A 27,384-nucleotide genomic window follows, 5' to 3' on the forward strand; every position below is an offset into this window, starting at 1 on the left:
GACTTGAGCTCCGATGCAGTCGACAAAGGTCGAGAAAGGAAAATGTATTGCCGAATACCATCTGCTTTTCTCTCTGTGTTATAGCATTTTAGATCAATTTGTACCAGTATTTTATTGAAATCACTTTAGTCTTGTTTGTTTTCCCCCTGCTGGTGAGTAAAAGACAAAAAGACAAAACCCTGCCTGAACGGAATTTTCAGAGTAGGCTCTTACTCTGAGAAACAAGTAGCTGAATATGCCACAAAAATTATACAAATTATATTTAAAAAAAAAAAAAAAAAAAAAGATGCATGTCCTGACCACAGAATACCACGTGATGCCCTCCGGCCAGAATCGCTGTGTGCCCCGGATGAGGACAAACAGACACTCAAGCCTTTTATTCCTTCTGCTATTAGGCTGCTCAACACAAGCACCCCTCTTTTTTTTCAATGAATTGCTTTTCTTTTCAAGTTTCATATGACTTAGCTTGAATTCTTTGAGCAAGTGAATCACTTAATACAGTGTTGTATCACAGTTCCGCAAATAACAGGAATCCGGGGAAAAAAATCTGTGTAAATTCTCCAACTCTGGTTCGCCGACTATACTATGTTCTTGTTTTCTAAATTACTAATGGATTATTCCTCCGAACTTTTCACATCTGGAAATTATGCAGTGCTCTTGACAAGCTTTTACTCTATTTGCAAACAAACCATGATTATTCCAAGACATCTTTAAATATAAACATGATAGTATATACTGTAAGTGAGGGATAAGGAACTGTGAATACGAGTGCGCCACGCCCACACTCAGAGTGGCTCCCTTGATTACTTTTTGAAAATTATAAAAATGTTACCTCTACCATACCTCATCAGTCTTAAGTTGGAATAACACTGTTTACCACTAGAGGGCAGACATAACTTAGTAGCACATCTTTTAAATTCCAGTTTATATGTTAAGCAAAGGCGGCACAGTGACCAACTGATGAGAGCGTCTGCCTCACAGTTCTGAGGACCGGGGTTCGATTCCCGGCCCCGCCTGTGTGGAGTTTGCCTGGGTTTTCTCTGGGTACTCCGGTTTCCTGCCACAACCCAAAAACGTGTGGTAGGTTGATTGTAGATTCTATGTCTGTATGCGAATGGTTGTTTGTTTATATGTGCCCTGCGATTGGCTGGCAACCAGTTCAGGGCGTACCCTGCCCCCCTCGACCGAAGATAGCTTGGATAGGCTCCAGCACGCCCACAACCCTAGTGAGGATAACCGGTAAAGAAAATGGATGGATTGATGGAAAAATTTAATTATTAGTAGGTGTCATGATCTGTGCCTACTTCTTTTTTTTTTTTTTTTTTTTTTTTTTTTTTTTTTTTTTTTAAACTCAGAGTAGGAGAGCTTTACGCACAATCAACTGGAAAAGCACACCAGTAGTGATTTTACGAGATGTGCCGAGTCTTCGAGGCGTGTGTCGGGTAATGGAAGGGGCTAACCCAGCACCCTGGTCTCATAGCCCAGCAGTTTGTGCACTTGACTCTCAGCCTGGGGTATGGAGGTCGTGTGAGTTTGAACCTCGGGCAGGACTGTGCTGCATAAATAACTCCCATTGGGGCTTATCCATTACAGTTGTTCATCAAAATAAGCATTCTCCACCGTTTCTTCTTCCTTCAAAGGAAAGGTGTTTGTTGTGCTCCAAGGAAGTAGGGTACAAAAAAACCTCGTTGGGAGAGGAGAAATTATGGAGGGTCCAAAAGGATTTTTTATGCTCTTGTCTTAGTTCTGGCAGCGTGCAAGTCCTAAAGGGTGGGTAGGGGGGTATCGACAATCTTTTCAGCTGTTTTGATTGTCCGTTACAGTCGGAGTTTGTCCTTTTTTGTAGAAGCACCAAACCAGACTGTGATGCAAGAACACAGGACTGACTTAATGACCACTGTGTAGAACTGCCTCAACAGCTCCTGTGGCAGGCCGTGCTTCCTCAGAAGTCACAGAGAGGACATCCTCTGCTGGGCCTTTTTGAGGATGGAGTTGATGTTGAACTCCCACTTCAGGTCCTGAGAGACTGTAATTCCCAGGAACTTGAAGGTCTGGACGATGGGCACAAGGCACTTGGACAGCGTGAGGGGCAGCTGTGGCGAAGGATGCCTCCTGAAGTCCACAATCATCACTACAGTCTTGAGCATGTTCAGCTCCAGGTTGTGTCGGCCGCACCGCAGCTCCAGCCGCTCCGCTTCCTGCCAAGACTCGTCGCCGTCTTTGATGAGACCGATGACTGTGGTGTCATCTGCAAACTTCAGGAGTTTGACAGCCGGGTACGTTGAGGTACAGTCGTTCGTGTAGTCAGAGAAAAGCAGCAGAGAGACGACACGACCTTGGGTCGGCCCTGTGCTGGTGGTGCGTGTAGATGAGGCGGTGTCCCACAGCCTCACCTGCTGTGTCCTGCCCGCCAGGAAGCTTTAAATCCAGTGGCAGATGGCAGGCGAGATGCTGAGCTGGAGAAGCTTGGAGAGAGGAGTTCGGGGATGATGTTGTTGAACGCAGAGCAGAAGTCCATGAACAGGATCCTCGCGTAGGTCTGCACGCTGTCGAGGTGTTCTAGGATGAAGCGCAGACCCATGTTGTCTGCGGACCCGTTTGCTCAGTAGGCAAACTGCAGGGGGTCCAGCAGGGGACCTGTGACGCTCTTGAGGTGGTCCAACATGAGGCGTTCAAAGGACTTCATGACCACAGATGTCAAGGTGACAGGCTTGTAGACATTCAGACCCGAGATTGCAGGATGAGAAAAGTAAATCATTACATATCTACAACAATGAAACATTAGATATGAGTGTTGCATGGGGCTGTAGAGGGAAGGACAGGACAAGCTAGAACAGGAGAAGAAGCATGCAGGACAAAGGTCGTGAACCCGGCTGTACAACTGAAGTGTGGTGGGATTGACTATGTAAACTATAAAAGTCTATAGGACGAGAGTGTGAGTGAGGGGGACACCCAAACGATTCGCATATTCATGAGTTATTTGTCGCAATAAGTGAGTGGCCCCACGCCCAGCGAAGGAGTCCCAGGGTTGTGTGCCCACGGACAAGTGAATTGACACCGTTCCGCATGCACAAAGACTGACAGAAGTGTCCCATATTTGCTGTGCCTGCACCGCGGAGGCTAAGGACCCCACCCAAATCAATCGTGGGGCGGGATCGGGCCCAGGGTTCCACCCGAGAGCAGCCCCGGTGGACAGGTCCCCGACTGGCAGTCATTGGCCCTACCCTGTGTATCAGAGCCCCGCGAGTGGTGTGGTGCATTATAAGCTGCAGAGGCCAGTGAGCATAACAGAAGAAGAAGAATCCCCTTTTATTGTCATGAACATGCACGCATGCACAGGTAACCACACACATAACAGCCGAACCCCCCCCACCAAAGACCCACCGTCCCCCAGAGATGGGTGTATGTGGTGCATTAAAACATGGGGATGAGTGTGCGTGATGCATTAAAACCCAGGGGGGCAGGCAGGGCGCCCGGACCGGGAAACAACACAGATGTGCTGAAACCCAGTCCGACACCCACACCCTCCCGACCCCATACCAGTCCCCCAGGAACCCCTGGATACGCGTGTATATGTGCCCAGATGGGACTAGTGAGAAAAACATATACAGTCATCAGTAAGTTGGTTAGTGATTGGTAAGTGCACTGATTCAGTGCATGAAATTAATTTAGAAACTTTTGAAAGATTTATTTTACTTTGCGGGAGAAGGTTCATTATTTGCTTGACAAACTCCGGTAGATGGAGGTTGCTGTGGAGTGTTGGTATCCTGTTGATCCTGTTGATTCGAAACTTTGCCACCAAGGCGTTAAGGTGGATCCGATTATTGGGTTCTTCTTCATTTATGCAGTGATGGCGAGGTGAAGCTTCATGAAGCATCGTAACACTCTTCTTGTGAATGACTATATATTACAAAACAATGTTTGGGCAAGTAATTTCCCAACATAAAGTGTAAAATAGATTATTTTTGAGCGTATTCCGTGTGCTTAAAATGTTCATCATCACAGGTATGGCAGGTGGTATAATGTTTTTCTGTCACTTTGGGCAAATGGCATGGGTTTAAGAGGGCAGGGGATTTTGAAAGTGCTTATTTCGAAATAACAGTTTCTCATAGTTTTTGTGTTAAATTATTCATTCAAGAGCAAGATTTTTAAATTGGGGTACAGTGATTTCTCCTCTCCCAGTGAGTTTTTAATTTTACCTTACGTTCTGTGAACACAATAAATACTTTCCCCATGAATAAAATAAGAAACGGTGGAAAATTCCGTTTTTGATACACAAAGATAATTGATGAGCCTCAATGATCGTTCCTTGTGGGGTGCTGTGTTGCTTGGGGTTCGAACTCAGGGCACCACCATAACCCAGGTTGAAAGTCGAGTGCACCAACGGCTGGGCCATGACACCAAGGTGCCGGGTTAGCGGGCAGCAGCCTCTTTCCAAGGAGTCCGAGGAGTGACGGAAGCTCGCTGTCGCTACTGTTCAAGCTGTCCAAACTCTGCTGTCAACACTCTCCAAAGTCTTATTACCCTATACAAACTACACCGTCTTTATCCAAGCTGAGCTGACCGCAACTCTATATATAAAAAAAACACACACACACACACACACACATTTTGAATGGAGCCTGCATGAGGGGTTTAGATTGCTGTCAAACCTCGGGGCAAACCCTAAAGCGCTTCCCGAATCGGTCAAGCGGTACATCCATTTTTATGCATACTATATTGCATAACGTGTGATCTATGGAGTACTTTGAACTGGATTAGCTGTAAATTACTGTTTTTGTTTTTTGTTGTCATTGAGAATGTGTTTCTACTGATTTGTGCCCAGTAATCAATGTCAGTAGAAACTGAGAGGTCTTTTTCCCTCTTTGTAACTGGTAAGTGTATTCAATTAGTACTTGAGATGAATTTGTATACTTTGTTTTGTGGAAAAATGGGTCATTCTAAAGTATTCACGTGTGTCTTTTTCGGATTGTTGTTCTAACTTTATCGTGTTGAAGAAAGTTTACCATCTCTAATTTGAAATTCTTGGAATAAGCCGGAAAACATTATTTTAGAATCGTAAGTGATGATTTCACTTTGTTCCCATGTGCTGCAGTAAAGCGGTATTTTGTCAATCTCAAAATCGGGATTGTGCCATATTGAGGAGGAAGGATATGGTGCTAACTGAGATTGCGTGGTTTCTGGAGTTTTCCGCCAAGCCGATAAAGTGCCGGCAATAATCGGATTCTTAAAAAACATTTTGTGGCGTTTAAGACTTGCGCTGATAGATGGGAGGTCTGAAAGTTTGGTGCTATTACAGTCTATCTGTTCCAGTTCCAGTCAAGATTGTTGCTCAACATTCGGATGTAACCATTTAATGAGGTAAGTAATAGTGTTTGAAATTGGGTGCGTCAAGTCCCCCTTCTGCTTTACCTTTCTGAAGGCTCGCTTGGCTGATTCCATTTTTCTTATTTTTAGAGTAAAAGTTTAAAATGGCAGAGTCGAGCATTTGGAACCATTTTAATGTGGGTTTGGATGGGATCATTGAAAATAAATAGTTAATTTGTTCCATTTTAAACCATCACAAATGTTTTTTTCCAGTAGAGGTATGTGATGTCAATTATTTAACTCTGTAAGTCTTGCTGAGATATTAATGCCTAGATATTTGATATTCCCAGTCAGAATAGGGAAGTTTGGATTTAGGTCCACAGGATTCCACGAGTTAGTCCTTTTCGGGACTCTTATTGATTTTGACCAATTGATAGCATATTCTGATAATTGCAAAAATGTCTTGAGGTTAAAAACTGTTTGAAGTGAGGCCTCGGGTCCTTGTCAATAAAGAAGGATATAATCTGCGTAAAGATTAATTTTATGTTCTGACATAGGAGTACTGATACCTTTTTAATCATAGTCTTCTGCCGTATTGCTATTGCCAGCGGTTCGATAAATAGTGCTAATAGCAGGGGCGAGAGTGGGCATCCTTGTCTAGTTCCTCTTTGTAAAGTGAAACTTTGGGATGTGACCCCATCCGTGGTGACAGTTGCTTTGGGTGAGTTGTATAACGTTGCGATCCAGTGAATATATGAGTCACCGAAGCCAAATTTGTGAAGTTAACGTTGTCAAAATCTGGTTCTGCGTCTAGTGACAAGACAATCGTTTTGAGGTTATTACGCTGAGACATACTTATTAGGTTTATCAGTCGCCTCACATTGTCGGTGGAGCCCCGTCCTTTCATGAAACCTGTTCAGTCAGAATGTATTTACGACGGGGGGATTTATTTCTAGTCTGTTGGCTAAAGCCTTAGATATGATTTTGATGTCCGTATTAATTGGTGACAGCGGTCGGTAATTAGCTGGAAGAGTGGAGTCTTCCCCTGGTTTCAGTCGGAATGTTATTGCAGCTGTATTCATATGACTTTTAAACAGGCCTGAAAAGTAGTGGTTCTAGTATACACCAGAAATGTTGATAGAACTCTGTGGAAAACCCATCATTGCCTGAAGCTCTACCTGTTGGCATATCGTTTAAGGCCTTGTGTTACTCTGCGAGGGTTAACGGGGCATCTAAAAACTCTTTACTTTCCGGTTAATTGAGGGATATTTAGGTTATTAAAAAAAGTTTCAATGTCGTTTTTATTCGGCTTATTATGGGGTGAATATAAACTACTGTAGTAGTTGTAAAATACATCATTATATATATCACCTGTGGTGATTGAGTAAATGTGCCATTTGAACCTACTGAATATATTGCACACGACTTACAGTCAGGGTTTCATGAAAACAAAGTGCAACAGATACTCTATGTAACCCGACAGTGAAATAAGGCACACATTAAACGAACTATGGGTAGCATAAACACACACAAACGCTAATTAGCCCCCCTTATTACGGAGAAAATTCAGCATTTCATTTCGATGCGTGCTGGGAACCAAAGTTAAATGCGCGAAGTATACTGAAGCTGCCAAGGGCTGCTCGTGCAACAAAGCAGAGTAAACTGCCCTGTATTGCAAAGTGAGTGGTTCTAATAATGTGGGTTTTTTTATGACACGCAGGAAAAACATACAGACCCCAATTTGAGACATTGTGAAAAAGGTAACTAAAACTAGAATACAATGATTCGAAAATCCTTTTCACCCTACCTAAATTCAATCGAATACACTACAATAACAAGATATTTAATGTTCAAACTGATAAACTATTGTATGCAAATATGCACTCATTTTGAATTTGATGCCTGCAACACTTTCCAAAAAGCTTGGACAGGGGCATGTTTAAGATTCGGGTTACATTTCCATTTAACAACACTCAGTAAGCTTTGGGAACTCTTGAAATACTCGGGGTCAACCGTGAAGATGTTGAGGTTCGCTCTGGGAGAAAATCCGGATGGTCCTTTTTCTCTTTGGCCCGGAGGACATGACATCCATGATTTCCAAAAGCAATTTGAAATGTGGATTCGCCAAACCACAGCACACTTTTCCACTTGACATCAGTCCATCTCAGATGAGCTCAGGCCCAGAGAAGCCGGCGGCATTTCTGTTGATGGTTTTGCTTTCGCTTTGCATGGTGGAGTTTTAACTTGCATTTGTAGATGTAGTGAAGGACTGTGTTAGCTGACAAGGGTTTTCTGAAGTAGTTCTGAGTCCACATGGCAACATCCTTTACACAGTGATGCCTTTTATTTTTTTTAATGCAGTGGCGCCTGAGACAATAAAGGTCACGGGCATTGAATTTAGATTTTTGGCCTTGCAGAGATTTCTCTCTATTCTCTGAATCTGTTGATTATATTATGTACTGTAGATGACGAAATCCCTTAATTCCTTGCAGTTGTACATAGAGAAACATTGTTCTTGAACTATTGGACTACCGTAATTTCTCGTGTATATTTAATTAATTCTCGTGTGTATTTAATTAATATCTTGTGTATATTCCCCCCCCCCCCCTCCAAAAAAAATGGCAAAAGTCAATGGTGCGCATTACACATAGGTATAGGGGAAAACGAAAAAAACTTTCCCAGTCGATAAATGTATGCCGCCATCTAGAGGTTATGAAAAAGCTGTACACTTACATTCCAATATGCCACCGCCACCTAGAGGTTATGAGAAAGGTGTGCACTTTCATTCTCATATACCACCGCCACCTAGTGAAAGCCTACACTTACATTCCAATATGACAGAGGTACGTATGACTGCATAATATGTACAGTTGTGCTCATAAGTTTACATTCCCTGGCAGAATTTGTGAAATATTGTTTTTATTAAATATGACTGATGACTGAACAACAACCATCATTAATTTCTTGATGGTTTTGTTTTGTTTGATGATAATGCTTTCCTGAAATGCTTGACAGTTTAATTTGAATATCATTCAAATATAGTTTTCTTTAAAGAATTGTAGCCATCTTACAAATTCTTCCTGGGTAATCAAACGTATGAGCACAACTGTGTGTTGTCTCATTTATTAAATAAAAGTAGTTTCAAACAGCTGAAAACTCGAAATTGCCCGGAGGTGTGAATGTGTGTGTGAATGGTTGTTTGTTTATACGTGCCCTGTGATTGTCTGGCGACCAGTTCGGGGTGGACTCCACCTCTCACCCGAAGATAGCTGGAATCGGCTCCAGCACGGCCCCGACCCTAGTGAGGATAAGCGGTACGGACAATGGATGGATGTGTGTATGTATAGCACGTACGTACACACGTACATACATACATACATACATGGGCTGAAATAAGTATTTAACACGCCACCATTTTTCTCATGAAATATATTTCCAAAAGTGCTATTGACCTGAAAATTTCACCAGATGTTGGGAACAACCCAAGTAATGCAGACATACAAAGAAAGTAGAACAAATAAGCTCAGAAATTAAGTTGTGTGTCATACTGTAAAATGACACAGGGACAAAGTATTGAACACGCCAACTGGTATTTATTTAATACTTTGTACGAAGGCATTTGTTTGCAATGACGGATTCAAGATGCCTCCTGGATGGAGAAACTAGTTGCATGCATTGCTCTGATGTGATTTTGGACCATTCCTCCACACAAGCATTCTTCAAATCTTGAAGGTTCCGTGGACTTCTTTTATGGACCTTGAGTTTCAGTTCTTCCCATAGATTTTTGATTGGATTCAAGTCAGGTGCTTGGCTGGGCCATTCTCACAGCTTTATTTTTATTCTTTGAAACCAATTGAGAGTTTCCTTGGCAGTATGTTTTGGATCATTATCCTGCTGAAATGTCCACCCTCGTTTTATTTTCATCATCCTCATAGATTTGCCCATTCATCCTTCCTTCATTAATGTGAAGTTTACCAGTACCATTTGTTGAAAAGCAGCCCCACACCATCATGCTCCAACCTTCGCGCTTCAGTGTTGGGATGGTGTTTTTAGGGCAACGTGCAGTGCCATTTCTCCTCCAAACGTGGTGTGCATTATGGCATCCAAACATTTTTTCTTTTATCAGACCAGACTATATTCTCACGGTACCGTATTTTCACGACCATAAGGCGCACCGTATTAAAAGGCGCAGTCTCAGCTACGGGGGCTATTTCTGTATTTAACACATACGTAAGGCGCACCGTATTATTGGACGCAGCCATGGTAAGACATGCTTGCTAGCGTATGTTTTTAAAAAGGCAGCGGGAGCAAAACTGAGTTTGGTTGTACTTTATTGGAGTATTTAACAATGTACTCATGTTATTTTTTGATCAACCCTCATCCACAAATCCATCAAAGTCCCCAACTTCTGTATCCGAAATGAACAGCTGGAGAACTTCATCAAACATGCCGGGTTCCGGGTTCCCTCTCGTCATTGTCAGAGTCAGTCTCGTTGCCGGGGGTCTGTTCAGCAATGATGCCGGCTTTCGCGAAAGCTCGGACAACAGTCAAAGCAGATACCTTAGCCCAGGCATCCACAATCCATTCACATATGGTGGCGTAACTCGCCACCTCGTCATCTAGTCTTAGTAAATCTGTCTTCGCCATCTGTCATCCATCACTCCCACGCCGCTCGCAACTTCACTTTGAACACCCTGTTTACACCGATGTCCAGTGGTTGGAGTTCCTTCGTCAAGCTTCTTAAAAAAATCACCATAGGTGGCAGTTTCTATTCATTACCATGGCAACCAAGCACAACAGTAAAAGCCGACTTCTTGTGCCTATCGCTACTGTGCTGTTCCCCTTCTTCTCTACAGTGCGGTTCACCGGGATGTCGAAAGTGAGCGGATGTGTTTGTGTTTCTTTTCCTTGTAATCCGCCGGAAGTTGCTGCGTCACGGTAGTCCTTGCCCGGATGGGTAAATGGCGCCGTTTCATAAAAGAAAAGCACCAAGACGGACCTCCTTGAAAATGTTCGATTTTCATTTCTTCTGCAAGCGTTATTGCCCTCAGTTGAATGGTGACTGTAGGAACCCTTCTACCGGCTGTTCTTTGAATCCATTAATCCATTGTTCGAGTTGGTCTTCCAACCCGGGCCACCTCGCCTTGTTTCCGCGGAAACTCAGGTTCGTCTTATTGACTTGGCGAAGCTCGTTTTCCTGCTTCCTCCACTTGCAAACCATGGATTTGTTGAACTTAAATTCTCTCGCGGCTGTTTGATTTCCATGTTCCTCCGCATAAGTGATAGCTTGCAGTTTAAACTGTGCTCCGTCAGCGTGTCTCTTCGTAGGTGCCCTTTTTGGGGGTCCTTAGCCAATATATACCTACTGGGGGCGTGCCTTTAGCGTCCTCTTTCACGCGCACCCTTCCCCCTTGAACGTCCGCATGCTGTCCTCAGTAACGTCCGCCTTCCTCTATATAAGCAGCGTGTCGGCAGGAAATGCTCCGTCAGTCAAGTCACACAACAACATTTACAGATTTTGGAACTCGGTGCACACATAAGGCGCACCGCATTATAACGCGCCCTGTCCATTTTGGAGAAAATGTAAGACTTTTCAGTGCTCCTTATGGTCGTGAAAATACGATATTTAACTGGCTTGTCCAAATGTTGTTCAGCAAACTTTAAATGAGCTTTGACATGCTTTTTTTTTTTCAGCAATGGGGTCTTGCGTGGTGAGCGTGCATACAGCCCATGGCGGTGGAGTACATTACTCACTTTGTTGTTTTATGTTTGCGATGGTCTTGAGACAGGTCTCTGCTCTTACCCATCGTGAGACCTGAGACGTTTTTGTAGGCCATCAATAAGGACTGAACCAGCTGATACTCATTTGCACTGACAAGGGGCTGGATTGCTGTTTGATTATTGATAGATTTTAGGTGTTGTCTTTTTTTCATGTGTTCAATACTTTTTCCCTGTCCTTTCACATTTTTACACACAACTTAATTTCTGATCTTATTTGTTCTACTTTCTTTGTATGTACGGATTACTTGGGTTTTTCCCAACATCTGGTGAGCATTTCATTTACTGTACTGATTACTTGATTTCAAAAGTAACTAAGTTAGTTTACAAGTAACGTTTTTAGTTACTTTCACTAGCTGCCAAGTGGCAGGAATATCACTTATCCACAGTATGAAAAGAGCATTACCTTAATCGTACCCATTACTTGGAAATATAGGCCACACAGGTTACAGAACGACATCATCAACATGAACCAATAACTTCATTAGTTTAGTTGAAGCCACATTAAGTGAACTACTTGGTGCAGACTTGACATGCCAAATACAGTCAATACCTAAACATGTAAACAAGCACACCATTCTCAAGTACACTTCTCTCAAGACTGTGACAGGTAGATAGACCGACCGACGACATCGTGTTCAAGTTCTGTGTTTTCCGATTGTGTGGTGGTCCAAGAAGTCAACTGTGTGTCTGTGTGGGTCTGTGCGTGTACGTAAACGTGACAGAGAGTGACCGTTAGATGTTGGGCTTGGGGGAACAGACAGAACTGCACTTAATGCTGTTTTAAAAGCTTGATTACGGCCAAGAGTACTCATTTTGAGAGTTGTCGGTAGCTTTTTCCGATTCCGTCCCCCAACAACACACACGAGCGTGCAATCACATACACTCCCACACGCGCGCACACACACTTGCTCCCACCATCGTCATTTTGATGCGAAGAGCGGATAAAAAACGTTTTTGTTCCCGGTGACAAGTTTAAGTCGCTGTTTAACTAGCAAAGCTGTGGGTGATTGACAGGGTGAGAAGCACTTACGTGAACATCAGCGGGCGCAGCGTGTTAAGCCAGCTCACGAGCAGTCCGGGCTCCAGACGACGTTGAAAGCTCTCACTTTTCACTATTCTGCTCTTATCAAAGTGCTAAATGATATAAGGTTGAATACTGACTTGGGAAAGGTGTCAATTCTGTTCTTGTTGGATCACAGTGCGGCTTTTAATACAGTAGATCATAATGTACCGCTGAACAGGTTGGAAACGTGGGTACGACTAAATGGAACAGTGCTAAAATGGTTCAGGTCCTACCTGGAGGAAAGGAGTTATTTTGTAACCATTGGAGGTGTTCAATCTCATCGAATGGCAATGACCTATGGGGTGCCTCAAGGGTCAGTTCTTGGACCCCTCCTCTTCAGTCTGTATATGCTACCCTTGTATCAAATTCTTCAGAAATTTAATTTTGACTATCAATGGTATGCAGGTGACACACAGTTGTATCTAGCAGTGTCTCCAGATGACTACAGTTCAATTCAGGTGTAGTGTCACTGACTGGAACAGATAAATAACCGGTTGAGCCAAAATGTTCTTCAATGAAACCAGAACAAAACTGAGATAATGGCTTTTGGCAATAAAGAAACGAGGATTGCGCTTCGTAAATACACAGAGGCAAAGACCAAGTCTGAAACCTTGGTGTTCTGATAGATTCCTACCTGACTTTCAACAGTCATATCAAATCAATTACTAAAACGGCCTTTTACCATCTGAAGAACATATCCGGAGTGAAGGCTTGCATGTGCCAAGCAGACCAGGGGCCTCATGTACTTGCGTGGATTTCCTACTGAAACATGGCGTACGCTCGAATCCAGAAAACGCAAAAAATTATTTTTCAGAATGTGAAGTTGCTCAATGAAGGGGAGGTGCGCAAGAAAATCCTCTTTGGCCCGCTGTCCTCCGGCGTTAACAACAAGCGAAAGAAGAGCGAATGGGACAGCGTGTGTGTGCGCGGCTGTCAATGCTGTGGAGTTAGAACAGCGCACACACGCTGAACTAAAAAAAGAAGTGGTCAGACATGAAGGTGGATGTGAAGCGGAAGACAGCTGCCCACCGCCAAAGTGTGGCCGAAACAGGCGGAGGAACCGGCGCGGAGGGCCTCACCCCGTTTGAGGAGAGAGTCGCTGCAATCGTGGGTGACGCTGCTCTCTCAAGGGTGGGGGAGCACATGTGGCTGACTCTAATTACCCCACGAGGTAAATACCATGTATTTTTATAACTCACAACAAATGTGTTCATACAGTAACCTACACTCAGCCCTATGAGAGAAAGGTTCACGCATAAAAGTTGTATGTGTGGTATTTGTCATCAATCTTTTGAATTCAAATAGAAGCACATCGGCATATCAAAGAGGATATCAAAAAGTGGGACTCCTGTTGGATTACTCCATTTATTATTTTAATACACAGGAGAGGACACGCAGTCGCGTGCTGTATGTTCGGGGGATTGTCTCTGGTGTTACAGACACGTGAAAGTTCCTCCAGCTTCCCTCACTGAAAAAAAACGTCTTTTGAATTTCTTTCATTTGAACATATACATCGGTTGCACATGATTAAAATGTGTTGAAATGACATAATTTACCCCTCTTCTCCTTCAAAAAAAAAATACGTAATTTTAACAGATTTTAGTCATATGCAACCGATGTAAATCTTCAAATTAAGTTCAAAGGATTCTTTTTGTCAGTGCTGGCATCACCGGTGTCACGTACGCGGAGGTTTCGCCCACCGTTCCTTTGCGTCTCCTCCGGCATCCCCAGCGTCTCCGAAGCAATTTCACTCCTACAACCGGCTGCTGCTGCTCACCCGACTGGCCGTCTCCTCACCCGTGCTGTGCTGGAGTCACGGGATTGTAAGAGCAATAGGTGGCACATTGATCAATTTATAGGCGTCCTTACAAATATCAGTGATTCATTAAGTACACTGGTCAACAAGTGAATTCCGAGTCCTTGCATTGTTGAAATCAAATGTTGGGCATGAATTGTTCATCAGTGCTAATTGTTCATGTGTCTCTGATGTGCAGATTTATTATAACAGTTTCCCAGCATCACCTCTAAGTGTCGCCAAAGTACCAAATGCTGCAGAAACGTGCGCACGCCAGCCACGAAGTTGACGTGAGGCACCGCACATTTCCACGATCATTTCACTCTTGATACATCTGAACTTTGCCGTGAAAAAGAACGTACGCCACGTTTTTGTACGTACGCACCGTTTGTACATGAGGCCCCAGGACAAGCTCATCCATGCTTTTATCTCAAGTTGACTTGGCTATTGTAATGGTCTTCTGACCGGAAAGAGCATTAAATAGCTGAAACTCATTCAGAATGCTGCAGCTCGGTTTCTGACCGGAACAAAGAGGTCAGACCATATTACTCCAATTTTAAAGTCTTTACACTGGCTCCCAGTCATCTTGAGAAGAGATTTTAAAGTTTTGCTACTGGTCTATAAATCACTAAATGGTTTTGGTCCTGAATACATGAAAGAAATGCTCATGGAATATAAACCCAGTAGGGCTCTGAGATCGACAGATTTAGGTCAAATGGTGGCGCGCAGAGTCCAAAGCAAACATGGTGAAGCGGCATTTGGCTATTAGGCAGCACACAAATGGAGTAAGTTGCCACCAGAAGTGACGTCAGCCCTAAGTGTGAATGTTTTTGAGTCCAGATTAAAAACTCCCTTTTTTCTCATGCTATTTAGAGCATTTCCACTTTTAAATTATATTTCTTGCACTGTACGCTGTTTTAATTGTACTTTTTTTTTTTCAGTTTTAAATGTTCTTAGCTGTTTTTTTTTTAATTATTATTTTTAAATGCTTTTAATCATGTCAAGGACATTGAGTTACCTTGTGTATGAAATGTGCTATATAAATACATTTGCATTGCTTTGCTTTGAAGAAACGGCTGCCATGAACGCTATCCCCGCGAGGACGTCAGGACGAGTGGTTAAAATCACTCATGAGTACGTTCGCTGCATCGTACGTCGTTCTTTGCACGAACGCTTCACTCGTACTATTTTGCGGTGAGCTTCCACATTAATCACTGCATACGTACAAGTACGTTGCTCCTTCGCGGATAAAAATACGAATGAAATGTATGTAAAACGTCTGACTGTGAAGAAAGTCATGAAAGCTTGTCTTTAAAAAAAAAATAATAATAATTTTTCTCATTAATCTGGCATGGAGCAAATACAAATAATTTTGGTGATCATAATTGAACTGAAACACGAAAGGTTTAGTCTTATTTCATGTTGGACAGTGAGGGGGAAAAAATGTCTTTTTATATGGTGTATGTAAACATCTGGTTTCAACTGTACATCTGACACAATCAAATGGAAACCAGTGAGTACGACAATCACTGAGCATGCCTTCTTGTGCTGTAGTTTGGCTATTTAGACCTCCATGGAGTGACTCTCTTACATGGACTTAGTACAAAAGTTTAAATTTCATTTAAAAAAAACAACACATGGGTTTTGTCATACGAGTGCCCAGAAAAGCCCCCTCTGAGAGCTACTTCTGATTGACCCAGTTTTGTATCCGCTATGTCCATCCTTGGCTAAGACCGCCCCCTTTCCTCTGATTGGTTGCCTCCGTGAAGAAGACCCACCCGTGAGAGCATGCTGGCTCGGCAGCGGAAAGAGAAGGCGGAGATCTTCCCTGCTGACGTAGATAAGGTCGACCTGATTTCAGTCCTCTCGGCAGAAAAACATCTGGAACTTCAGAATGCGTGGACGACATTAATTCATATTTCACATTTACTGAGGCACCGTCGAGACCATATTACATCCCAAATACTAGGAAAAAGTTGGTTTGGTAAAATATATTGTGTCACAATGGCAGTTTGACTCAATAGTTTCAAATGAAGGTCAACTTGCCCTAAAACCAAGTAAAGAAGGCGCTGCGTTATTATTTTTTAAAATCAAGATTATAATTTATTAGCTCTCAAAGAAATAAATCGATGTGTCCTGAAGGAAAAAGAGTCAATAAAATCAGACAGGAATAATCTGTTCTGCCTTAGTTCTTAGTTCTTAGTCGACACTCTGCAGCTGGGTTCAGGATGAAGTGCAGAAACAAATGTTTTGAGGTCTTAGTGGCAGCAGGAGATAGACACACACAAACAGTTTCAACTGGAGAAGGAAAGTGTTTAAGTGCGCCAGAAGGCCCCTCAGCAAAACCCCAATAGATGGACTCACGTCTTGGCCTCTCAGCTCTCAAAGGGCCCTTTCATGGCAGAGGCAGCAGGCTGTTGGAATGCAGCCGCAGAGCTCATATTCAGCCCCTGGAAGAAAGATCCTATAGGTCTAATCACAATTTTCCAAAACTTTGGATACAAGTGGTCAATCGCAGTTGCTGATTGTTTTGACACCTGTAACCAGTTTTATAGAAACTCATGTCTCTCCCTCCCCCCCAAAAAATCCACATCTATGCGGTTCATTGTATACAGTACGGTTGAGCTCGAGGACATCTGGAAGAAGACACTTTAACTCAGGAATTTGGATCGCAAAGAGGCTGTCGTGTTTATTTCACTTGAATTTGCATTGTATTAATGTTAGAATTATGATCAGTAGGTATGCCAGATCAGTGGTCACCAACCATTTTTTCACGTGAAGACATTTTCACTGACCAGCATAGATACAAATCAAAACAAATCATAACATAAACAATTCACCGTCATGCTAAATAAAGTTGTAATTCATGAGAGACCCGTTCCTGTTTCTGTTTTTAATGTGCTCGTCACATTTGTGGGTAATCTTTTTTTTTTTTTTTTTTTTTTTTTTTTTTCTTTCTCTTTTTAACAAATCTCAAAGGTTTGTCTTTTCATGCCGGGTGTTCGGGAGCCATGTGTCAAAGCAGTTTTGATTGCAGTTGCCACATATTACACTTTGCAGGTTTGGTGCATGAGAATCAACTAGTACTGTAATAAACCTGAACCTTAAGTAGGACTGCCGCGCTTGTCTCTTAAACACAGCTTTCTTTTTTTGACTCGTTTCATTATTTGACTCGTTTCATTATTTGACTCGTTTCCCTTTTCGAAGAAGCTCTCCATACACGTATAAATATCCTTTAAATGGGCAGAAGCAACATAGTCAGTGAAACACAAGTGCCAGTTGGATGAACACTCTGAGAGATAAGAGGGGGGGGGGGGGGGGGGGGAGCATGGAGACAACAACACCAGGAAACCAGCTGTGCGGTATCAAGCTACTGTATGTGAACTAATATACCACCGATGTCTCACATGTAATAGTCCGAGAGAAATGAATAAAACGTGTTTTATAGGTAAATATACTACTTTTCAACAAACGATATTTCACGGTTTTCAGTTCAAAAGGAATTTTTAAATAAGAATAAATGATAGATAATAATTATAAAAATAAATGTACCCAAAGAATTCTACTTTAGCAAGGGCTAACTGAATAAATGTCCGTCGTCAATATAGCAAATTGTCAAGGATGGTACGTCTCCGTTTTCCTGCTCGACCACTGTTCAGTCGTGCACAGTCACAAAATGCAAAGAACCTGCAGTGGGGATTTCCCTCTCTATTTACTCACTGTTTTTTTTTCATTGCGGTCAGGCCAGCCGAAAAGTAGAAGTTAATGTAGCCGCTGCAACGATTGTTAATAGTGTCTTACCGTGACGTGACACCTCTCCACCGGCATGCTGAGAGGTCCAACTTCAAAATAGAAGCTTCTTATATTATTACAATTCAACACAAATGCAATTTTAGGCTTTTATTTTGAAGTTGGCACCAGGGCTTCGTACCGGCGCTTAATGAAGCCTTAACCATGCATTCGCCCCCTGATGGCTGGCTGACTTGGTTGCGGGCGCTGCTGCAAATTAAGCACTTTTCATATCAAACATATGAGCACAACTGTGTGTTTTGTCATTTACTAAATAAAAGTAGGGCTGTTAATTTCAAAATAAGATTTAGGTAAATAAAAAGAAAGTATTATTCGTTCAAATGAAGTGCTTAACTTCAGAATAATTATTTGAAAAAAAATAACAAAATACAGATCATACTTCATGTTTTGATCATATGGGAAGAAGCAAAATCATGCATTGTAAAAATGCATTATACATAGGTTGAAGGGTTTTCCAGAATTTCGCGGTCAACTTTGGGGGTGCGTATTATACATGGCTGCGCATTATACACGAGAAATTACGGTACTTGTATTTTTTTGCACCAAAAAATAGAAAATATTTGGAATAGTTATTTATAGCTTATTAAGCCATGCAGATACTGGTCCAGCCCACTTGAGATAAAATTGGAGTGAATTTGGCCCTTGAACAGCTGTTCAACTTTTGTTTTATTTTTTTTTTTGTATCAGGCTGAATAAACCTACATTTGTTGGAAACTAGACTTTGTGCGGGCTTCTCCCTGAACTCGCAAACCTCTAAAAACTATTGTAAACACAATCAAGGAAATAATTTTTTCGAGTAATGTAAAATATAATGTTATTGCTGTCCATGTAGGTACAGCCTATGTTTACACCTGCAGTGAGGTGTCATTCACACACATAACCAAAAACGCAAGTTAATGACCAACAAGCAGTCAAAGCACTGAGATAGAATGGATTTATTTTATAAATCAATAACTCTAACTCGTGTTTGTGACTATTTGTGCAGGTGACCTTGGGCTCTCAGTGGATGCAGAGGTTCTGGCTGACGCTCAGAGTGGCGCTGCTCCGACACTTGAAGGTAAAATATATGTTACCTAATCTGACCGGTATTTCGGAGTAGTAGAAGTAGTAACGACTTAACTCTGATTTGTAACTCCTCTTTAAACAGATACTGTGCATTCCGACTTTTCTTGTAGAAGAAATTATTGTATGAAGCAAGCAACAGCTAACGGCGACCTCACAATGGGCTTAACACACAATGAAATAAACGGGTGTCACTAAATATAACACAAACTTAAGTGCAACAAAATGATGCACAACAAGTAAGGAGAACAACTACTGTTACACTACGAGAAAACACAAAATAACATTAACAAAACACATGATCAGCTACAACTAATTACAAATCCTGCTAGGCATGCTGGAATGCATAGCATCAACTTCCTGGACGCTTCAATACAATCCATGCATCGCAATCCATGAACAATTCTGCATCGATACAGTAGTAGACCATAGACGTAATGTATTGACAGTGCTTGTTGATTTTTTTTTGCCAGCAGCATAACAGTTCTTGTCGTCTGCAGAGCTGCCAAATGTTACCGAACGTCTGCGTTTTGTTACAGAAATCACTGAACGCTGACTCGTTACGGCCGTAACACAGAATATTCCGGATATTGGGGGGGGGGGGGGGGGCGGCGCCGGCGCTGTGTCCTTCCACCATGATGAAAATTTCATAAAAAAATTAGATGAAAGAAACGCTATAATGTTTTTAAAAAAGAGAGGAAAAAAGCTGCTTGGGGGGGAACGCTATTTTATAACGCCCCCCTTGGCTGTCAAGCTGCGGAGGCGAAAGTTCTCTTTGCGTCCGGTGTCAATGCATCGTAAGTCACTAATCATCGCCTCCATGGCAGCGAATAAACGACACTTCTTACTATGCTTCTTACATGTATCGTTTATGTTATCACCAAGGGAGGGTGAGGAGCGGGTAGGAAGAGATGGAAAAGCATGATGCTAATTGCTAAGCTATCGTGTTGAGAAGTTGCAAAACACTGAAATAAGTGATTGGGTGATACAGTACACTTGTCACATAGGTCTGGCTGGAACTGCGTTATAGCAGAGAGTAACCCAGTTTGAACAACAAAATGACAAGGCAAATCATACGCGTCTGGAGATATAAATGTAAAAGAATTCACGGCCCATGAACCGGAAAGGATTTAAAATGTCATTGGGAACGTCTGAGAAGGGGTGAGGTGAAAAGTATATTATAATGAATAACATCAGAATCAGAATCCTCTTTATTTGCCAAGTATGTCCAAAAAAACACACAAGGAATTTGTCTCCGATTGTTGGAGCTGCTCTAGTACGACAACAGACGGTCAATTGACAGGGAACACTTTTGAGACATTGACAAAAACAGTCACTGAGCAATCAAGGGTTGCTAGTTATCTGGTAATGCCGGTACAAATTTGTATTTGTATTTATTTATTTATTTGTTTTACAATTGTGCAAAAAGATGCAGTCCTCTAGCACTTTGAGCAGTTTGAATGACTAATATAGCAAGAGTCCGGTGCAATGACCATTGTGCAAAGGACGCCGAGACTTCAAGGAATGTATGCAGTTTAAAGTGACTAGTAGTGCGTTAATCTGGGACAGTGTCGATTGTGCAAATGTTGCAGATACTCCTCAGTCAGTGTGCAAGTGGTGCAAATGCTACTCTGGCACGAGTGGCCAGTATTCGTCAACAACAGATATGCAGATAGTGTAGCGTGGCGAGACTACTACAGCGAGTGCACGAGTAATCTATAATTGGCCCGACAGGAATGTGACAGCAAACTCAGACAAAAGAAATTGCCAGCATGTTGCAATGGAATTGTAGGTTAGCTGTTTAAGAAGTTGATTGCAAGAGGGAAGAAGCTGTTGGAATGTCTGCTAGTTCTAGTTTGCATTGATCGGTAGCGCCTACCTAAGGGAAGGAGCTGGAAGAGCTGGTGAACGGGATGTGGCGAGTCCGAGAGGATTTTGCACGCTCTTGTATTAGTTCTGGCAGCGTGCAAGTCCTCAATGGTGGGTAGGGGGTTACCGACAATCTTTACAGCAGTTTTGATTGTCCGTTGCAGTCGGAGTTTGTCCTTTTTTGTAGCAGCACCAAACCAGACTGTGATGGAAGAACACAGGACTGACTCGATGACCGCTGTGTAGAACTGCCTCAGCAGCTCCCGTGGCAGGCCGTGCTTTCCCAGAACCCGCAGGAAGTACATCCTCTGCTGGGCCTTTTTGAGGACGGAGTTGATGTTGGTCGCCCACTTCAGGTCCTGAAAGACTGTAATTCCCAGGAACTTGAAGGTCTCGACAGCTGGACAGCGTGAGAGGCAGCTGTGGTGAAGGATGCCTCCTGAAATCCACGATCATCTTGAGTGTGTTCAGCTCCAGGTTGTGTCGGCCGAACCGCAGCGCCACCCGCTCCGCTTCCTGTCGATATGCAGACTCGTCACCGTCCTGGTGACAGTGATGTCATTTGCAAACTTCAGAAGTTTGACAGCCGGGTACGTTGAGGTGCAGTCGTTCGTGTAGAGAGAGCAGCGGACAGAGGACACAACCTTGGGGATGAGGTGGCCTCCCCCAGCCTCACCTGCTGTGTCCTGCCCGTCAGGAAGCTGTAAATCCACTAGCAGATGGCAGGTGAGACGCTGAGCTAGAGAAGCTTGGTTCAGGGATGATGGTGTTGAACTTTGAGCTGAAGTCCACGAACAGGATCCTCGCGTAGGTCCCTGCACTGTCGAGGTGTTCTAGGATGAAGTGCAGTCCCATGTTGACTGCATCATCCACAGACCTGTTCGCTTGGTAGGCAAACTGCAGGGGGTCCACCAGGGGACCTGTGACGCTCTTGAGGCGGTCCAGCATGAGACGTTCAAAGGACTCCATGACCACAGATGTCAAGGCGACAGGCCGGTAGTCATTTAGACCCGAGATTGCGGGTTTCTTGGGGATTGGAATGATGGTGGAGTGTTTGAAACAGGAAGGCACTTCGCACAGTTCCAGAGGTCTATTGACAATCTGTGTGAAGACTGGAGCGAGCTGGTCTGCCCAGACTTTGAGGCAGGAGGGGGACACAAGGTCTGGGGCTGCCGCTTTGTTAATCTTTTGTTGTTTGAAGATGCGTCTCACATCCTGCACGTGGATGGTTAACGCAGAAGTCAGAGGTCTGATTGTGGTTGCTGGTGCGGCTGGGTGTATGTGGGGTGTGAAAGTGTCCTTTTCAAGTCTGCAGAAGGTATTCAAGTCGTTGGCTAGTGTGCTATTGTTCTCAGGTTGGGGGGATCGTCGCTTGTAATTGGTCAGCCATTGGAATACATGCCAGACTGATTTAGAGTCGTTAGCGCATTAACATTGACAAAAACAGTATGACGCAACCATAACTACGTACAGTGTGCTTTTTGCTCAGTGTAGTCACTGTGTGACATATGGCCAATCTGATGATCTGTAAATTGCAAAACCTTGAGTCAAGTAGGTGAAAAACGTGGAAAATGTGGACAGAGAGGAATAAATGCCTCTTTGCATCACGTGACCGACGCATTGCGGCCCCTATGCAGCACTTGACGCGCACACGGCAAAAATTGGGGGCCATGATTGGGTAGAAAAGGAGCTTCCCTGAACTGCTCAGTCATTCACAAGCAAAGATGGGACAGGTTCTCCTCTTTGTGAACAAGTCCGTGAGAAAATAGTCGAACGGTTTAAGGACAATGTTCCTCAACGTACAATTGCAAGGAATTTAGGGATTTCATCATGTACGGTCCATAATATCATCAAAAGGTTCAGAGAATCTGGAGAAATCACTGCATGTAAGCGGCAAGGCCGAAAACCAACATTGAATGCCCGTGACATTCGATCCCACAGGCGGCACTGAATCAAAATTCGACATCAATGTGTAAAGGATATCACCACATGGGCTCAAGAACACTTCATAAAACCAATGACACTAGCCACTAGCCCACGCAATGACTCTAATCTGGAGTTGTGTCTCGAGATTAAACAGTGGATGTCCTGTAACCGTTTGCTTTTTAAAGCTATGCTATGTCACTTTTGTCCCCCAACCCCGTGCATTAATTGGAGAATCTAAATTGCCCGTAGGTGTGACTGTGAGTGCGAATGGTTGTTTGTTTGTATGTGCCCTGCGATTGGCTGGCAACCAGTTCAGGGTGTACCCCGCCTCCTGCCCGATGACAGCTGGGACAGGCTCCAGCACACCCGCGACCCTAGTGAGGAGAAGCGGCTCAGAAAATGGATGGATGGATGAAGATACTGACAAATACACCAGGAGGTTAGAGGAGCTGAATGGCTTAATCAGCATTGTGTCATCTCCTCTAGTAGTGGATTGGTTGAAAATTGCTTTTTTTTAACAAAAAAAGTTGTGGATTATAGCTTTCACCCTGAGAAAACTGAACTGCTGAACATAGCAACTTGTTTAAAAGCACCACACGGAGTTTTGACAAAAGCACCATTACCCAAACTGAGTCAGCAAAACATCTTGGGGGTTAAATTTGACTCAAAGCTCTCCTCCTTTTAAAAGCACATTAAGAATATTGCCAAAACTGTGTTTATTTCATCTTCGCAATATCGCTAAAATATGCCCCATCTAATGACGCAAAGATCATAGTCCACACATTTGTTACATCTCACTTTGACTATTCTGTACTGCTTTCTGGTCTTCAGATGTTTAGTATTAAAAGCCTGCAGTTAGTACAGAACTCAGCAGAAGTTTGATCAGTTTAACCCCGTTCTTGCCATCTTGCATTGGCTCCCAGTCTACTTGAGATGCAATTTTAAGGTCCTGTTACTTACTCATAAAATATTACACAGGTTAGCACCCTCTTACCTCGCTGACTTAGTTGTACCATATGTTCCGTCCCGAAACGTACGTTAGCACAACGCTGGTCTTTTGGTGACTCTGAGAGCCAGAAAGACGTCCGCAGGTTCTCAAGCATTTTCTATTCGGGCTCCAGTACTCTGGAATGCCCTTCCCACGGATGTTAGACCTGATACCTCAATAGAAATGTTGACATGATGATCAGGAGAAAGGTTGATATACAGTATTGTCTGTGCAGGAGAGCAGGTGGAAAGGCAGTAAGGCTCGAATCTTAGGGGCATGGTTAAAATTATTTACCACAGAGTAGTTGGGAAGAGTGGTGTGGAGTAGGTGTTATTTTAAAGGAACAGTTCGAAAGAATGTCTTGGAGGTGAAAAGAGGATCAGATCGAGTGACGAGGCTGAAACTTGAAATTGAGGGTGTTATGTATGATGTGATTAGTGGCTATGCCCCACAGGTAGGATGTGACCGAGAGGTGAAAGAGAAATTCTGGGAGGAGTTCTGAGCATCCTAGACAGAGAGAGAGAGTTGTGACTTGTGCAGAATGTAATTCTGGTGAAGGAAACAGTAGTGATGAAAAAGTGATGGGTAAATTCAGTATCCAAGAAAGGACTTGGAGGGACAGATGGTGGTCGGCTTTGCAACAAGGATGCAAATGGCTGTGGTGAACACTTTCTTCTAGAAAAGGCAGGAATTTAGGGTGACCGACAAGAGCAGAGGTCGGAGCATGTTGGTAGATTACATTTTGTGCAGATTATGTAATCTGAAAGAGGTTACTGATTGTAAGGTAATTATAGGGGAGAGTGTGGCTAGACAGCATAGAATGGTGGTGTGTAAGATGACACTGGCGGTGGGGAGGGAGACATTAAGAAGACGAAGGCTGAGCAGAGAACCATGTGGTAGAAGCTGAGAAAGGAAGAGTGTTGTGCGGCTTTTCGAGAAGAAATGAGACAGGCTCTCGGTGGACAGGAGGAGCTTCCAGGAGACTGGACCACTACAGCCAAGGTGATCAGTGAGACAGGCACGAGAATACTTGGTGTATCTTCTGGTAGGAAAGAGGAGAAGGAGACTTGGTGCTGGAACCTTAAAGTACAGGAAATCATACAAGGAAAGAGGTTAGCTAATAAAAAGTGAGACACTGAGAGGACTGAGGAGAGGCGAAAGAACGCATGGAGATGCGACGTGGGGCGAAGTTCCAGGTGGTAAAGGCCAAACGAGGCATATGTGACATGTATGCCAGGTTGGACACTAAAGAAGGAGAAAAAGATCCATACAGGTTGGCCAGACAGAGGGATATACAGCAGATGGGAAGGATGTGCAGCAGGTTAGGGTGATTAAGGATAAAGATGGAAATGTGTTGACTGTTGCCAGTAGTGTGCTGGATAGATGGAAAGAATGCTTTGAGGAGATGATGGATGAGGAAAATGAGAGAGAAGGGAGAGTCGAAGAGGCAAGTGTGGTGGACCAGGAAGTGGCAATGATTCGTAAGGGGGAAGTTAGAAAGGCATTAAAGAGGATGGAAAATGGAAAGGCAGTTGGTCCTGATGACAACATAATTCTAGCGGATGAAAAGATGCTCACGAACAATCAGTGTGGGTCGCACTCTCCAAGTGCCCACTTCCCGGTGAATATCTATGATCTCCTCCCAAGCAAACTTACATCATCCGCCTGTGGACGTCTGCTTGTAGTTCCTTATAAACATAGTTTGCACGCTTCAACCTCCCGGATGAGCCAATCGGATTCTTCCTAAGAAACGTTTGGTTGTCTTCAAGACGAGCGCACCGCATTTAAAGGGAATGAAAGAAGACGCTTTGATTGGACATGATTGGAGTCGGCTGTGTTCACGCCCACAGGGAGCTAACTTCTCTTTTAATTACGCCACCTTGGTGCTCGTCACCTCCTCCTCGCAGAGTTACGACAAGTGTTGGGCTGGATTTGCGCTACTCACGGAAATAGAGGCCAAAGTGTAAAAAACAAAAACACCAAAGCAGACAATGTAAATTACCGCATTGGAGAAAGCTGAGAAATACCTGCTCTGGCATTATACAATGTTTTGGAAAGACCGTGATTTATACAATATTTTTGTCAATTTAGATTCATTACAGTCGATATTATCCATTAATTGTTCATAGTTCATTTAATGTAATTCATTTAAACAAGAGTTGATGAATTTCAGGTAATTTAGAAAAGCCATAGTGTGGGTTTTGTGCTTTAACTCTCCATCATTCGTTGATTTCACTGGAGTATTGATGATTTAGTCTGTATTTTGTACCTTTGATTTCCTTTCCTTTGTATTTTTTCACATGGTGCAATTTTGCCGGGAAACGATGTTGTTGTCAGCGAATTCCAAGCTGTCGCATATGTCGGTCATTTCTTTATGCACGGGTAGCGGACCCCCCACCAAGCCCACCCCACTGCTGGCACCACCCCTACCACCCCCGAAAAGCATGGGGGCCCCAACCACCAATAAGGCCCAGCGGAGGAGTCACCTGAAAAAAAGGCGGGGACCCAAGGGTGACCCAAGGGGGGGAGGGTGGGCCAAAGAGCATGTCAGAGTGCCAGAACACCTGGCCGATTGTCCTCCCCAGCCTGATACTGCACCACATAAATTTTCGTTAGGTCCCATAAATTCCCATTTAATTCCCATGAAGAGTTTCCAACTTTGAAAATTCACATAATTTTACAACCTTATTTGGCCACTTTTTTCCCCCCCATATTAAAATGTAATAAGGTGTTCACATGCTTCTGTTATGGGCAGAATGGCAAACTTGGCATTCGTGCTGGTTTTCCATTCCATAAATCCCAGGTTCTGGCAGCTTCTCAAGGGGACTTCTGAGATTGTTAATACTTATATCTACACCCCGAATCAGTTGTGGAGTTAACCCAAAGCACAGGTTGCACGGTCACCTGTATTTTATTTGTACAAGACCTAATCATAACAGATGTTGTATGCCAGCTCTTTGTATGATTTGTTCACCAAAACTCACGTTACACTACACAACCGACACAACTGTAATCAGTTAGGCTTGTTTATATTGATATATGTTGCATTTTTATTTCCAGATTCTATGCTGAACCAGGAGTTAACCAGCTGTTAGCAGAACATACAGTGCAGTAGATCCTGAGTTTTTGGGCAGCTTCAAGGCTGTTCATTTCCATCTTTTGCCTCATTCTTGCTGATTGCAGAAACAGCCACTCACCACAATGTGGTTGGGGGGGGGGGGGGTGTTTCATTGGTGTTTCACTTTTTTTCCCAGTTCTGTCTACCCTTCTACCTTTGGTGCTTTACTAGTTCGTAGTGATACAACATTTTCCCTGTGAACTATCTTAGACTGTGGAAGGAGCAATCTTTTTTTTTGGGGGGGGGGGGGGGGGGGGACCCATTCTGCATGACTTTAACATCTATTCTGTTGCGTTTCACTTTGCCAAGGTTACTTCCTTGAGTTCCTGGAGCCAGTCAACAATATCACACACTTCCAGGGCCAGACAGCCACGCTGCACTGCAAGGTGACCGGTCACCCACGACCGACGATTCGCTGGCTTAAAAACGATGCCCCCGTCGTCCAGGAGCACGGACGTATCACTGTCCGCAAAACCGAGGCCGGATCAAAGCTTCGGATCACGGACCTTGACACGACAGACACAGGCTATTATCAGTGTGTTGCCTCCAACGCATATAAAGTGATCTACGCCACAGGGGTCCTTTATGTCAAACTAGGTAAAGTCTGTTTCCACATTGAATCAGTATCTTCATTCATCTTGGCGATGACATTTTAAGCAGCTTCG

At 43.4% G+C, this 27,384-nt stretch overlaps 1 protein-coding gene and 1 long non-coding RNA gene across 3 annotated transcripts in view; one reads left to right on the forward strand and one right to left on the reverse strand.

Moving 5' to 3' along the window:
• Positions 1-27,384, forward strand: part of ror2 (receptor tyrosine kinase-like orphan receptor 2) — a 62,221-nt gene that overhangs the window by 15,477 nt on the left and 19,360 nt on the right. Inside the window, exons 2-3 of the mRNA XM_061699229.1 lie at positions 18,742-18,813; positions 27,029-27,316. Coding sequence (XP_061555213.1) covers positions 18,742-18,813; positions 27,029-27,316 — 360 coding nt within the window. The remainder of the gene's footprint in view (positions 1-18,741; positions 18,814-27,028; positions 27,317-27,384) is intronic.
• LOC133413805 (uncharacterized) lies at positions 13,769-17,780 on the reverse strand. 2 transcript variants are annotated; one of them, XR_009769924.1, is made up of 3 exons: positions 17,748-17,780; positions 16,311-16,396; positions 13,769-13,958 (listed from the first exon to the last, which is right to left on the reverse strand). It is a non-coding gene; the product is annotated as an uncharacterized LOC133413805 (long non-coding RNA). The 2 variants fall into 2 exon arrangements; XR_009769923.1 differs by having other exon boundaries at positions 17,667-17,763.

The sequence above is a fragment of the Phycodurus eques genome, chromosome 15 (genome assembly GCF_024500275.1).
Source record: "Phycodurus eques isolate BA_2022a chromosome 15, UOR_Pequ_1.1, whole genome shotgun sequence".
Lineage (NCBI taxonomy): Eukaryota > Metazoa > Chordata > Actinopteri > Syngnathiformes > Syngnathidae > Phycodurus > Phycodurus eques.